The sequence below is a fragment of the Oryzias latipes genome, chromosome 17 (genome assembly GCF_053564925.1).
Source record: "Oryzias latipes strain Hd-rR chromosome 17, Olatipes_Hd-rR_3.1".
NCBI lineage: Eukaryota > Metazoa > Chordata > Actinopteri > Beloniformes > Adrianichthyidae > Oryzias > Oryzias latipes.
In genome coordinates, this window is record NC_136253.1 from 29298877 (window position 1) to 29311198 (window position 12322).

The window sequence follows — 12322 nt, forward strand, 5'->3', positions numbered from 1 at the left end:
ATTCAAGTCAACTTCTGCACAGTTGCGTTGTGCAGAAGTCAGGTGGATACAGCTGATAGTCCTACTGAATGGACTGTTAGAATTTGTATTATGGCAAGAAAAAAGCAGCTAAGTACAGAAAAACGAGTGGCCATCATTACTTTAAGAAATTAACGTCAGTCAGTCCGAAAAATTGGGAAAACTCAAGTGCAGTCACAAAAACCATGAAGCACTACAAAGAAACTGGCTCACATGCGGACCGCCCCAGGAAAGAAAGACCAAGAGTCACCTCTGCTGTGGAGGATAAGTTCATCCGAGTCACCAGCCTCAGAAACCGCAGGTTAACAGTAGCTCAGATTAGAGAGCAGGTCAATGGCACACAGAGTTCTAGCAGCAGACACATCTCTACAACAACTGTTGTTGGTCTGATGAGTCCGAATTTGAGGTTTTTGCTTCCAACCACCGTGTCTTTGTGCAACGCAGAAAAGGTGAACGGATGGACTCTACATGCCTGGTTCCCACTGTGAAGCATGGAGGAGGAGATGTGATGGTGTGGGGGTGCTTTGGTGGTGACACTGTTGGGGATTTATTCAAAATTGAAGGCATACTGAACCAGGATGGCTACCACAGCATCTTGCAGCGACATGTTATTCCATCCGGTCCACTCCTCCAGGCTGTGTAAGGGCTATTTGACCAGGAAAGAGAGTGATGGAGTAATGCGCCAGATGACCTGGCCTCCACAGTAACCGGACCTGATCCCAATCGAGATGGTTTGAGGTGAGCTGGACAGCAGAGTGAAGGCAAAAGGGCCAACAAGTTCTAAGCATCTCTGGGAACTCCTTCAAGACTGTTGGAAGACCATTTCAGGTGACTACCTCTTGAAGCTCATCAAGAGAATGACAAGAGTGTGCAAAGCAGTAATCAAAGCAAAAGGTGGCTACTTTGAAGAACCTACAACATGACATATTTTCAGTTGTTTCACACTGTTTTGTTATGTATTAAATTCCACATGTGTTAATTCATAGCGTTGATGCCTTCAGTGTGAATCTACAATTTTCATAGTCATGACAATAAAGAAAAACTCTTTGAATGAGAAGGTGCAGTACGGACCAAACTTTTGGTCTGAACTGTATCTAAAAGATATAATGCTGAACAGTTTGTCACAAATTCTAAATCATAAAACCAACATGAGAACATTTAGACCATGGTAAACTCAAGTTGGTATGAAGCAAATGAGTCTTTTTTCCATCATTTGTGGATTTTTTTCCCTCCCAAACTTGAATTTCTTTTTCATGATTTCAGAATGCCCAATCTTGTCCATGCCACTTTACTTTGCGCAGCGCTGTGGCTTGAACGCATTTGAAAAAACAAGTAAAATGTGTCTACACAGAAGACTTATTTTTAAACGTAAAAAACCAGTAGACATCACAGCCGAGGTCAGACATCCTGAGGTTTGCAGTAGATTCTGTCAGCAGACACTGTGAAGGAATGGCGCCTGCCGTTAGCTGGACTTCCTTGGCACAAACAAATGGACAGTTTTGTGCAAAAAAGGAAACACTAATATCAGCCAGAAGGGGGTACTTTCTTGTTCTGTATAGGTTCAGCGGTATTGGAACCTTAGACATAAGCCTACAAGAAACAATATATTTTTGGCATTTTGTCGCCATCTTTTGGACAAATAGATACTCTGGCAGAAGTAGAAAAAAAGGATGAAATCACCTGATAGTTTCCTAAACAACGTTTTTTTTTTGTTTCTTTTTTATTCTTTTTTTTTTTTTGGGCTTGTTTTTTCCTCTTTTTTTTTTCTTTAAAACAGTATTTTTCATTTCGAGGTTTTACTAGATTATTTATTTTTGATTTATTTTCCTGTTAGATTAGGTATGTCTATCATCACAAAAACATTGCTGCTGACAAGTTATACTTGTCTTTAATGCATTTCAACTTTAATTTTCCAAATTTTGGTGAGCACCATACGGTTCCTGGATTAAACATTGTTGGCATTAATGTTAAATATCCATCTTTTTAAGTTTGGAAGTTTTTTTCCATTTGTATTTCTTCTTTAATGTCCCCTTTGTACTTTTTCCCCTTTTTACCAAAGGGAGCACATTAAGTAAATGTGTAAATAGCCGGACCCACCACCAGGTGGCACTGTTCAGCGTAAGAAATTCCTGCTTTTGAAATTATAATAGGTTCATAGAGCACATCTCAGCACAGTTTAATCATATTTAACACAAAGACACACATTTTTTCATGTACCTTTTAAATTATGATTTGTTTTTATATGTTATGTTACACTTCCATATATGTAGCTACACAAGATCAGTTTTATTAACCAGTAAACCCCTTCATTTAAAAAAATTTAAAAAACACTGAAGCTATGTGTGTTTTTTGTTTTTTTTCTTACTAATATGGTTCTTTGGATGGAAAGCTCTTTGGTCTGACATGTAAGAAGAATCCACAATTAGACAATTGGATGTCAAAACATACTGTGAGAGCATGTGTGAACTACAAAAGGCAGTTATGGTGGCATTCAGAAGAAGCATTCAGAAAATGGAGCACGCTCTATAGCTTATCTGAATATAGCAGGATCCTGTTATGACGGCAGGATGGCAAGGTTTGTGATCTACATTTAACAGTTCATAAAAAGCTGAAGTTGACCTCTGAAGTACATTCTGATAAATCCTGTCCGTCCAAGCATGGCTAAATGAAGGCTTTCAAACCATGTCTGCTTTTTTAAATATATAATCAAATAGAGACCTCCTCCCTCCCCACTTACAGTTGCTGCCCTCGGGGCAGACTTATGGTTCAGGTAGTGACAGATTTAAACTCATACTTGGGCTTTTATCGTAAGAAAAAGTTGCTTTCATGGTCTTTAAAAAAATGTTTAGTATGTGATTGTTTTTTTTTACATAACTGACCAAAAAAAACAGGTTATCTTATCTAAATGTTGTAGAAAAATATTTTTTGTATTTTATTATCATGGAGGAATTCCCCCCCTGACTTACTGTACTCACATCTTCTTTCATCTAACTGATTCCCAGAAAATGTGCGGGAAAAGGCAGTTAAAACATGTCAGCTGCCTTTCACATTTGCAGAGGAATGTTGGCGAGTCCTCACAATGTTGTCAGTCAGTTCACCAGATAAGAACTAACTCTGAGATTGATGGCATTGCATACCGACAGTTCCCCTCTGTATTTTTCCATACAACATAGTCTGTCAGAAGCATCTGTGCTATCTCACCGCCTCACATCCTCTCAGTTCAAGTTCATGCTTGTTATGTTTTATCATCCATTTTCATTCACTTATCAAACAAACCAAAGCAGTGTTCAACTCTGCTTGTCCAGTCTGAGGGCTTTGGGATTATTTGTATAGTATTTAAAAGAAACTGCTTTTTTTTTGTTTTGTTTTGTTTTGTTTTTTTCTAATAAATGTAAAAAAGTTGCAAAAGTCAGAGTTGTATGATGGATGGATGGATGGATGGACGGACGGACGGACGGACGGACGGACGGACGGACGGACGGACGGACGGACGGACGGATGGATGGATGAAAAAACCTGTCTTATTTTGAGGCCAAAAAATGTGTATAGTGAATATTATTTTTAAAAATGCACATTCCGACTTCTGACAATGAACCAAACTCATCCCAATTACTGGTAAGTCTATTTAGAACAGACAAACTTTTATGGCACCATGCAATCTATTTTTCTTCCCCTTCTGTGCTGCTTGTTTCAGATTGGAAAGTGATGTATCCAGTGGCACATCCCATAATAGCACATGAACACCTCTGGGTGTGGCTTCGATCAGAAGACACTGGGGTATGTAGGTAATGCGGTGCATGTTAGCAAAGATACAGAGGAACTTTGAATGGCATTAGCAACTAATCTGGTAGAGACCTTTCTTTGTCATGTATTGGGTTTCATGTCTCTTTGAGAATGTGATCTATGTCAGGCACGCTATTCTTTGCAAGAAGAGAACAAGAGAGCAGGCCACCCGAGAAAGTTGAACCCACAAGAATGCGGCTCTGGTATTCGCTAATGAAGAGTCCTCTTCTCTGGTGAAACAAGAGAAACGAGGAGCTGGGGTGATAGCAACTCAGGAGTAGCACAAAACATCCATCCTTAGATATTTTATTTCAAAAAATAAAACATAAACTGTTTCCTGTGAAAGAAAAATGTTTGCGTTTTCCAGCTGCATAACACTAACTGCTAAAAAAAGACCAAAGTTCATCTGAATGCAAAATGAAAATACAACCATTTGTATAAAATATATAATATTTATTAAACTGTTTGTTAGTTCAAAGCTCACAGTAAACAAAAAAATCCCCATCAGTAGTGACCAAACCAGCAGAATCACTACATCAGAGAACAGGCTCACAACTACTCAACACATACATACTTTTAAGAGGAAGAAAGGGACAGCATCACAATGAGACACAGGAACTCAACACAAAGATGTGACAAACATCCCGAAACTGCAAACACACATCAGGTCTGTGTTGGTTTTCATCAAACAAAATATCAGTCTTTTTATATATTAAAACGTTCACCGTTCACATGCCTCAAACCTCAGAAGAACCAGCAGCCGAGGTCGAAGAAATGTGAACAGACTAAGCTTTACATCTTATCAATTTTAATTAATCAAACTAATGGGATTCTTCCAAAAAGATTGAATCTATGTAATAGTAATGGGATTACTCAAGATTAACTCCACATATTGTAGAAAGGAGGGGAACGCAGGTCACATAGATACCTCCAAATGAATATTTGTCTAGAAGAGCACAGAGCTTAAGTTAATATTTGGGGTATGTGGAAACCTGATTAGATAAATATGTAGCTTCTTAACTCACAAGGAAAATAATTAAAAAGGATAATAAAAGGGGAAAGCAGCAATTATATATATTTATATATAGAGAGAGATTTATATAAATACTTTGGCATACACTCTCTGAGAACATGTTGCCATATTACAATCCACAATACTGTCCGAGTACCTCAGAAGATTCAACTTTTCTCACTCTGCTAGTCAAACTGCCTGCAGCTGTCCAGCTTGCTGTGAGAAAAAGGGTTAGAGCACAGCTCTGTCCCTCAAATGTCAAAACAGTCTTTTTTTTCCTCCGTTGGCCTCTTTCCTTTACATTCTTGAATCCAGCAGTTTTTCACAACGCTCGCTCCCTTCACAGATACTCAGCATTCATTGCTTTTTTGTCTCTTCCCTCATTCAAAATCAACATTGCAGTTCCTTATATGAAGATTTCTTCTGCATCCAGCTCGTCCAGTCCTCTGAAGGGGTTCAATGGTAACTTCTTAGAGGCCGCCTTGTCTAAAGCAAAAGAAAGAATAAATATTTTGAGAGTCACAGATTAGACTTCCATCTACTAAAAGGTTAAAGTGCATGTTCTACACATCTTAACTGTTTCTAAGAATCCACGTGACCATCCTTTGGTACGGGCAGATGCTGTATGACTGGACTGCCAATTCAAAGCACCGTTAGCTATCGTGAGTTTGGCCCAAAAGCTGCTAACGGTGGTAAAGCCGCATGTGGCACTGTCTCTTCAATCCTTAAGTTTTATACTGAAATTCTAAAAAGACTCACCACTGTTAAGCTTAGTCATGCGGGGAGCCTCTCTGGATTTAGATACTTCCAGCTGCCGTCCCAACTTTGAAGGTTCAGACTGACGGTCTGGTAATGTCGGATCGTCTTTGAGACGTTCATCTAAAAGACGAAATCACACACAGTTTTAGAAATATCCGTCAGACTTGTCTGAGCAAATGTAGACAGACTTAACCTAAACAACCAAAAGAAAATGATAGCATTAATCCCCTCACCTGTACTTGTGGTGCACATGGTATTGATGGAAAGAGTGGAGGAGGCAGGTGGAGGAACTGGCTCTGTTGAGTTGTATCTGTTTGTTTGGGGACTCTGCTCCTCCTTCTGACTTTGATCCTGGTGCAGCCGCTGGTTAAGGATCTTTATCACAGCATCTTTTTCTAGAATCTGTGCATAAAGAGCTCTGATCCTACATGGAGAAGAAACATATGAAGAGTCAGAAAAAACATATCAATCTGTGACAGATCAGAACGTTCTGCATTTGTCTGAAAGATCACCTGTTCTCCATCTCCTGATTCCTGTGATCAGGGAGGTCCTCATTGAAGCTGTTGTTGGAGGAGTGACAGGGTGAGTGGTTGATGATAGTGGTGTCTCTGCAAAAGAAAAGGCACATGTTCCTGGTTTTAGGGTTTGAAAAGAAATTCTGGATCATGCTCTAAAGCCCAGCTGTCTCTGTTAGGACCAAGCAGCAACACTTGTTTACCTCTGAGCAGCAGCAGTGGCAGCCACCTCCATGGCAAACTGCCTCATTGTGCTTTCTTCCAGATATTTCTGCTCCCAGCGCACCATGTCTGCTTCCAGAGCCAGGATTCTCTCCTCTCGCTCACGCAGGCGCTCTTGGAGAGAGCTCATTGTGACTCCAGGAGGCTGAGACTGCCTCTAAAAATGAAATACAAGGGAAATGTATAAAACACTCAAACATTATGTTCATATACTGAACAGCAGCTGTTGTGTCGCCACAAAGAGCTTTACCTGCTGTGCTCTCAGACTCCTCAGCTCCTGCTCCAGCCTCGTCCGAAGCTTCATCTCCAGGCTCTCCCTCTTCTCACATGTGGCCTGCAGCTGCGCCAGAGCACTCTGAAGTCTCTCCACCTTTTCAACATACGCCCTCTTCCTCCTCAGCTCTTCTTCGAGCTGGCGACCTCGTGCTCGAGCTGCCTCCAGCGCTTCCTCGAGCCGCTTCGCCCTAACGTTCTGCTCTTCCACATTTGTTTGCAAACGCTGCACTTCTCGCTCCACACGCTCCCGCTCAAAGTTCTGCTCTTCATCTGAAGGAAATAAAATAACGCTTGTTAGGTTTGAAGCTTAAGACAGCACTGAAGAATACAATTTAGCTGTTTTTTGTTTGGCACATGAGATTCTTTAAAGAGTTCATAAAATGTATCAGCATTGCTACATGGCGGCAGTGTTCTTCATTTGGGAAAATACTCCTGGAATGCTAAAAGGAAGAAAGAAGAGGAAGGACGGGGGTCAGCGGCTTATCCCTTTGAATTGCATAGCACAGAGCATTCCTTATCAAGGCCATGCAAACACAAGCACTCTGCTGGAGTCCAGTTCCCTTAGTAGACACCACAAATCACGCTCACAACAGGTGGGGAGAACCTCATTCCTGCCACCTCCTCTCCTCCCCTAAGAATCCTGAGACTTCTCATTACCTTTCACAAGAAGGAAAGTGGACTGAATTTCCTATCAGCCAGTAGTCTTACCTCATAAACTAGGATTATTAAAGTGAAATTTGATGTTGTAAATAAAAAAAGAACCACCCAGCACTATGTTGCAATTCAGTGCAGTCCAGTACTTGGTTGACTTCTAGTTTGACGCAATAAGGTTTCTTGCAGTTTTCTGTCCTCCTTACTTTGTTCAAGAAGTTTCGCCATGATGTGCTGGTTATGGTCGGCGGCCTCTACTTCTTTTGCAACATGTGTTCTGGCATTTTCAAGGTTTTCTATAATAAAAAAAAAGTTTGAAAATGAGTTTAAATCATAAATGAAGACGGTGTCTCAGCACTGACTCCATGTTGGCCAGGATTTATACCTCTGAGATCTCTGTTGAAATCTTGCAGCCGCCTGATCTCAGCCACCAGCCTCCTCCTGAGCGTCTGCTCCAAGTTCTCTCTCTTTTTGCTGCCCTGCATCAGTGTCTCGTAGGCCTCTGAAATACGCTGGATCTCCTGCTCCAACTGGAAGAGGGCGAAAACAAAGGAGGGGAAAAAAAGGAAAGAGGAATTTATACTTCTTCACATGTTAGAAAGACACATAAATGTTGATTCATGTTTTTACAAAGTATATATAGTTATGTGTGTTTACAGAGCATTCACTTTGGTAGTTTAAAATAAGGGTTAAGTTAAGCCTAAGATTAGGGTTAGATAGGTTTGAGTTTTGGTTACAGTTGGAGTATGACTCCAAGAAATTAAAATAAATCTGTGTAATGCCACAGCTGTGTATCTGTGTGTGGTATAATTCTGAGAAGGAATTCGAGCTTGCACCACTCCCTGTGGGACAGATTTATATCTGCATTCCTGAGGCGGATAGCTTTAGTTCCAGGTGTGTGCGCGCACACAGAGGCATACATGTACACAATTATATCGCATGCTAATGAGGATAAAACAAAGGTTCCCTCATATAGACACAGATTGTGAGAAGGCTGCCAAAAGAGGGAAGGTGTGCACGCCTGGCTGGGTTGTGAAAAATGGCAATGAAATACCCACCATTACAGGAGTCACTCAGGCATGTTTACTCAGGGCTGCGGCCTGACAGAAAATTTTCCAACCCTGGCAATTATCATTCTTTAACGCTGAGACAAGAAGGGAAACCATGTGACATAACTCCACCATAGTGGAGTTGATTTACAAAGTTTGGTTGAGGTGTCAAGTGTCACTCAGGTTGTTTTACCAACTTCAACAAGTAATTGTGGACCTCTCTGGTCAAATCATGAAAAATGAACCACAATTTAAAACAGGAGAACATGGAAATTCTGACTCGTACTCATCAGTTTAACACCACCACCCTACCCCCTGCTACAGGGGCCCAACCTGCCTAACATCTACTCAGTGAGGATCACTTTGAATGCTCTGTGTGGGGGGCCTAGGATGCTCTGAAAATCTATGGCCTCTGTGGTACTAAAGCTTGGACACGCTTTCTGGCCTCTGCCAGGTCAGAAGCGCAGTAAAAGGAGCATGTAAACACAGTAGCTGGTTGTGACCTCTGTTTGTGCCTCTGTAGTGAGAAATGTAGCAGCTGCTGATCTCATCTGGAGGTCCAGATGAATGGATAAGCCTGGATTTGGATAACAGGAAAGCAACTGTTGTGTGAGCTTGAGTTCCACAGACAGGTGTGTCAGTGTAGTTTGGAATTCTCTCTTGTTGGGGTATTCATTTTTCTTTAAAATATGTCCAATTTTCCCCCTAAAGGAGATAGAACTTTTTTTTCCCATGAGTCGTGCCATCAAGCACCATTTCTCTTACCTTTTGAATGCGGCCTGTTTTCTCCCTGTGAGATTCCAGCTCCTGCCTGAGCCTCTCATTTTCCATCAGCAGCAATTCTACTTGATTTGGTTCTTCCAACCCAGCAGGGGGCAGGCTATTGAAAGTGTAGCAGGGGACTTCAGTTGACTGACCAGACTGCACATATCTATAAGAGAAACACATTTCCAACTTAGAGGCAGCTCCCTCTCTCAGCATCACAGGCTCTGGGATGATGTCTGACTAATGCAGTGCACTAAAATAAATGAATTAGCAAGCCAGCTGATCAAGGCTGCTGTGGGAAAAGTCGAACCCACACGAAGGATAATAGGAGTAGCCAAAGCACCACAAGCATTTGAGATAATCTTGGATGCCAAACATTGCAAACACTAACAGGGTTGGGCTTGTTCCACTGGGAGAATTTCGAAATAGGATTCAGTAAGCAGGTTACAGCATGAGTCACATCAAAAGTATGTGTTTACGCGTGCAAACACAAAAGCAAGTGTTGGGCGGGCTCAAAAATAAAACCACTGAATATGATGTCATGTTACAGTAGTCTAAAGGAATGCATGCACAAACACAGACAAGTTGATCTAAAACAGATGGATACCTGTGCTGCTGAGCCTGCACTGGTTCCTGGACCTGATGAGGGATAAATCCTTGGCCGTGGATGGGGGCGGTGTACTCTGGGGGTGGGTTGCGTTTGTCCTGGCTTGGTGCTGTGCTCTGGAAGCACTGTGTTGGGTAATAGGGAAGTTCGGGGTAGCTGTGAGAGATGCTTTTAACAGTCTCTGCATCTCTTCTCTCTAGAGATAACTGCATTCGATGCTCACTTAGTGACCGGACATGGCTGCAATTCCGCTCCAGCACATTTGATTCTTCGTGAAAGACTCCGTCATGCAACAGGAGGTGCCCCTCATTGAGCTGCTGCATTGGCCCCATGGGGTCCCAGTGAGAGGCCAGGTACTGAGAGTGAGCTTTGGCCTGCTCATATGTTGGCAGCTTCTCCCCATGCAGTTGGTAGTCACTCTCTGAGTGATGGTAGTCTCCTTGATACTCCTGGCCTTGAGGCTCCTGTCTGGCAGAGAGCTGAGGGAGCAGCGAGTCCTCCTGGCTGAGACTCTCTAGAGAGGATCGAGGGGTCCGGCTCATGTCGCCACCACTGCTGGGTCCACTATTGCTCCCACTGCTACCTCCACGCAGGGCCTGCTGCTGGATGGCCAATAAGGTGCGGGTGTCTGTGGGGTTCCCATAACGAAGCTGCTCTTGGATCAGTCGGTGTAGAACAGTCCCGGACGGTTCTTCAGTGGATGACATACTACTGTGTTAGCACGTTTTTTTAGGGGATCAGCAGATTTTCTTCTCTTTAGTGTGAAAATAAATAAGAACTGCTTTAAACCTGAAACATAGACAAACAATGATTTTTATTTCAAGTCAATAAAACAAGCAGAACTTGAATGAAACTTTCAAAAAAAAAAGTCTCCAAATAAGACTGCCTTTAAGGAAATATAATATTACTTCTATATATAATGACTATTTTTTTATGGCAAGCTGGATGGAAACTGTGTGACCACGTTTCCTTTTGACAACAGCGACAACATTTCGGTGTGGTGTTCATTTCATGCGCCATTCCACTCTCACGGGGGAGCACAAGCGCACGAGTGGCTTTCCTTCCTTCAGAGGTTCAAATAGCGTTTTTGGAACGCTAAAAAATACAAGTTTAGAAACTCTAAAACTGTTCCTGTCCTACTATCTTAACTCCGCGCTACAAAACAGCTTCTTTGTCCGTGTTCTTGAGCTCGTTTTCCTTCACGAAGCGCGCCACGTACAGAAAACAGGCGCTCCTCTTACCCGCTTACGCGCGCATCGCAGCCAAACGCTCCTGAAGGTAAATAAATTCCAGTTATTCCCACTGTTTCCACAATCAACGGTGTCTCATGTGGTTGCCCGCCGCGCTGCTCTTTTGCTTTAAAGTGACTACGGGGAAAGCAGGCGGTGATAATAAGTAACTGAGGAGGGACTGCGGTCGGAATGCCAGGAATGTCAAACGCGAGGTCCCTCGGGCATCAAAAGCATAAAAACCACGCGGGAGGGGGGAGGAGGGAGCTGCAGGGCGCTTTATAGGGCCAATGAAGAATGAGCAAGGAGCGAACGAAAGCAGTGGACACTTTTAAAAGCAGATAAATGCCCATTTTAGTTTGTGGACTAAAAGTTTTCTTTTTTAAGTTACTCTAATCAACTTTTCTTGTACTTGAGTGATGGTCCAGGATGGGAAAATGTGGAAAAATACATGTGAAAGAAGTTTTGCACTTAAAACGTTTCTTTAGAAGATGAGTCATTAGTTGCAATGTAGTAAACGCTTAAAAAAGTACTTATTAGTTATCAATAACAGCACACACTTCTCTGTTAATTGACAAACATATTTAACAGAAATGTGTGTTATTTTCTTTTGGAAACGTTCTTTTTTCACTGAAGTTTAAAAGCAGCAATACATATTACGTGATATCCACTTTGGAGTGGTCTCAAAAAATATTGGATCTCTTCTTCTGGATAAACTAGTTCTAACAAGCGCAATTAGTGGAATGTACAGAATGCTGTACCTTTAAGGGTTCAATCATTACAGCCCCCAATTGTACACTTTGTTCTGGGCTAATTCTCAGAAAAATGTTCCAAAAGTGACCCACTCCTGACACTAAACGTTTTGGGTCACTGTGCAGCCTGTAGGGTTTTAGCTTCAAATGTTCCAAGTTGATCGTGTTCTACTGCTAATGTAACAAGGATAAGCATTAAACACAGTGTGGCAGCTCGCCGTTGGCCTGAAGGAATCTCGCAATGTGGCTTTCAGTGCAGGTCACTCTCGGGTGAGTACGAGTATGTTGAGGCTGTTGCATGCTCTAGATGTGTGTGTATGTGCACGCGCGCTCGTGTGTGTGTGTTTTTGTGCATTGAGCAGCTGTCTTCAGGAATCTGAGATCTTTGTAACCCCATTAGTACAAACACAGAGGTTCTTTGTACCCAACATAGTACAGAGCCTGGAGGATGCCACCTTTTTTTTTTTTTTTTTACTTCTGTTGTGCTAATTTACACTTCCAAATCGCTAACCTGCTGCTGTCTCTCCACTTAGACGAGATTACATTTAGGAGCAACATTTAGAAACAACCAGCAAAACACATTTTAAGGAGGGAAAAAAACAAGTTTTAAACTTTATTCGTGCTGCAGCCTGCTTGAACTTTGCTGTTTTACTGTTTTGACCACAACTTTTAGTGTCTAGCCTT

The 12322-nt window shown here is 42.0% G+C and overlaps 1 protein-coding gene across 1 annotated transcript; it reads right to left on the reverse strand.

Annotated features, from left to right (window-relative positions):
* Positions 1-4233: 4233 nt before the first annotated feature.
* Positions 4234-11136, reverse strand: LOC101159857 (angiomotin-like 2a). The gene is made up of 11 exons (XM_004079343.4): positions 10899-11136; positions 9658-10446; positions 9051-9216; positions 7622-7766; positions 7443-7532; positions 6560-6855; positions 6291-6466; positions 6085-6180; positions 5806-5996; positions 5573-5692; positions 4234-5299 (listed from the first exon to the last, which is right to left on the reverse strand). The coding sequence occupies exons 2-11, from the start codon at positions 10362-10364 to the stop codon at positions 5220-5222; spliced, it is 2067 nt and encodes a 688-aa protein (XP_004079391.1). The 5' UTR covers positions 10365-10446; positions 10899-11136; the 3' UTR covers positions 4234-5219.
* Positions 11137-12322: the final 1186 nt, after the last annotated feature.

Excerpts from the sequence above, each read along its gene's own strand:
- LOC101159857 (XM_004079343.4), bottom strand. The coding sequence starts at position 10,364 with ATGTCATCCACTGAAGAACCGTCCGGGACTGTTCTACACCGACTGATC. Across the intron at positions 5,997-6,084 it reads AATCAGGAGATGGAGAACAG|GATCAGAGCTCTTTATGCAC; the intron begins GTGATCTTTCAG and ends TTCTCCATGTAG. Across the intron at positions 5,300-5,572 it reads CATGACTAAGCTTAACAGTG|ACAAGGCGGCCTCTAAGAAG; the intron begins GTGAGTCTTTTT and ends CTTTTGCTTTAG.